Raw genomic sequence first — 2,579 nt, forward strand, 5'->3', positions numbered from 1 at the left:
AGGTTCTCCTATTCTTTTTGTAAAGATGTACTCCATTCTAATATAACCGAATTCACCAAATTCAGAAAATCCGATTTTAACCATGTCATTCTATAAGTTGTTCTCAAAAATGTTCCTTTACTTTTTTCTCCGATTAAAACAAACCATCAGAGGTGGAAAGTAACGAAATACATTTACTCAAGTTACTGTATTGAGAAGGTTTTTTGTTTATTTTGTATTTTTCAAGTAGTTTTTAAAATCGTTAATTTATATTTTACTTGATTACGTTTTGAGTGAAGTATTGTATTTCGTTACATTACAAATCCCATCCGTTACTGAGTTAAAAAAAAACTCTGGAAAACCGAAAGGAAGACAAAAAATCGGGCCCGGAAGCACTACAGTGAGCGACATGATCAGCATGTAGATCTAGGCTACCAGGCGTCTTTCTGTAGGAGATTGGGGAAGAGATGGAGGTGGATCAGGAGAGCGACGACGGTTCAGAGAACCCCCTGAAAACAACCGGTTTTATCTAGCTTGAGTTGCTACAGCCAGCAGCTAAAGAACCAATTGTTTTCAGTTTTTTTTTTTCAATACTGAGAAACAGATCTATGTGAAAACTCACTGGATTTGTCCTTTAAGGTGGACATATACAATGGGAGAGTGTCATTTATATTTTTTTAGTTAGAAGTTTTTTTGACGTGTTTTATCATTAGACATTAAACCCCCAGCCTGCCATCAGAGTGTTGCACTATTTTGCTTTTATTTTTCTGAAATGTCCCTGACACTGAGATTTTAGTTCTATTTTGGTTATTTATGGAGTCGAAACACGTGATTTAGCCTTGATTTGCATTATAACTGTATATGTTAAAAGAGGGATGGCACTCAGAATGAACAATTCATGGCAATTACACTTTCAATTGATGTGGAAACATTGAAAACATTTTATGGGATGTTCTGCACTAAAATGGCACATTATACATTTATAAGGGTCTTAAATGTCATTTGTGACATGTGTTATCTTGTCATTACATGTGTATACATTTGTATAGATTTTTCTTTAATTAAAAAATAAATAGTTTTGGATTTATGACTCCTTGTCCTATTTTCACTACATGGGAGAGATCCCCTGTCCCGTTCAACAGTTTTTTTTTTTTATGTACCTAAGTAACTTTTACTTAAAATACATTTTTAAATAGCTACTTATTACTTTTACTTGAGTAATTTTTCTGATGGGTAATTGTACTTGTACTTGAGTAATATTTCATCCAAGTATTGGTACTTTTACTTGAGTATGATATTTTAGTACTTTTTCCACCTCTGCAAACCATGATCTAAACTCTTATGTGCATGTTGAACCAGTGAAAAAAATCTGAATTCTTCTTTTGCTTTTTAGTTAAAGCAGATATATAGTGTCAATTTTGTTACTCATAGATCCCGACCAAAATCTGAGTTTACAGATTAGCAGCTCAATCAAGTCAATGAAATCTACTATTTCAACAATGGAAAAAAAGATGAATAAGTATAAAGTGTTTCCTTACAAAGCCAGCGCAGTGCTCGCAGAATGTTGGCTTCACATAGGTGGTCTCTGTGAAAGTATGGATGAAGCCCATCTTGCAGTTTAGCAGAGAACTGGCTTTCATGAAGTAGTCGATCATCTCTTCTCTGCTGATCTTCCCATCTCTGTGAGAGGAGCAAATGAAAAACATTGATGCAAACACACACCACACTATTCATTTTGTTCTGTGTGTTCATTTGTGGCTTCTCACTGGTTCTTGTCTAGTTCTCCAAATTTGCTGAGGTAGGGGAAATTGTTTCTGATGGCTTCAAACTCGTCCCTGGAAATGTTGCCATCGCCATCTGTGTCAAAATTTTTGAAGACACTCTGCAGAAAAAAACATATATATCTGACATTAAATCATCACATATTTTTTTTATTTAACATGGTTTTTAAAGCACATCAACATAGAATTTGGTAAATAGAACAATGAAACATATAAAAACTGGATTGCCATTAAAATCATGAAAAGTGCTCAAAATGAGTGCATTGATTACGAGTATAAGGGCCAAGTGAGATTTTTATTTTTATTTATTTATCATTTCGAGAATGAAAGTCATAATATTATGAGGATGAAGTCATAAAATTACCAGAAGAAAGTTGCAAAATTACAAGAATAAAGTCGCAACCTTACGAGAATAAAGTCCTAAAATTACGACAGCAAAGTTGTATTTTATGACTGTTACGAGAAGCACTTTCTTCCCTAAAACTAGGAATGTCGAACATCATGTGAAGTTATACTTTGGCATTGGTTTGACAAATAAGGAAATATTTTAGCACCAGCATCAAACTGGGCAGAATGTCAAAGCGGACTCAGGTTGCTGTTTGGTGGACGGCCGTCATCTGCTGGTCGGAGCTTGAAGCTTTCGTTCTGAAACGGGTTGTGGTATCATGACTTATTCTTGTTGTTATGAACTTTTTGCTCATAATATTACAACTTTATTCTCATAATGTTCTGACTTTAATGTCGAAAAAAAAATTATTAAAATAATCTCTAGCCTGACCCTAATATTCCATCATATATTGATTGATACATTAGTTCAGG

At 34.0% G+C, this 2,579-nt stretch overlaps 1 protein-coding gene across 1 annotated transcript; it reads right to left on the minus strand.

Annotated features, from left to right (window-relative positions):
• Positions 1 to 1,517: 1,517 nt before the first annotated feature.
• LOC107081014 (RAS guanyl-releasing protein 2-B-like) lies at positions 1,518 to 1,883 on the minus strand (the record flags this gene model as incomplete). Its single annotated transcript, XM_015369228.1, has 2 exons — positions 1,518 to 1,659; positions 1,746 to 1,883. Coding segments are annotated over 2 exons (280 nt in total), but the record flags the coding sequence as incomplete, so codon positions are not given.
• Between the last annotated feature and the right edge of the window lie 696 nt (positions 1,884 to 2,579).

The sequence above is a fragment of the Cyprinodon variegatus genome, unplaced genomic scaffold (genome assembly GCF_000732505.1).
Source record: "Cyprinodon variegatus isolate N-32 unplaced genomic scaffold, C_variegatus-1.0 Scaffold2671, whole genome shotgun sequence".
In the NCBI taxonomy this organism is placed as follows: Eukaryota; Metazoa; Chordata; class Actinopteri; order Cyprinodontiformes; family Cyprinodontidae; genus Cyprinodon; species Cyprinodon variegatus.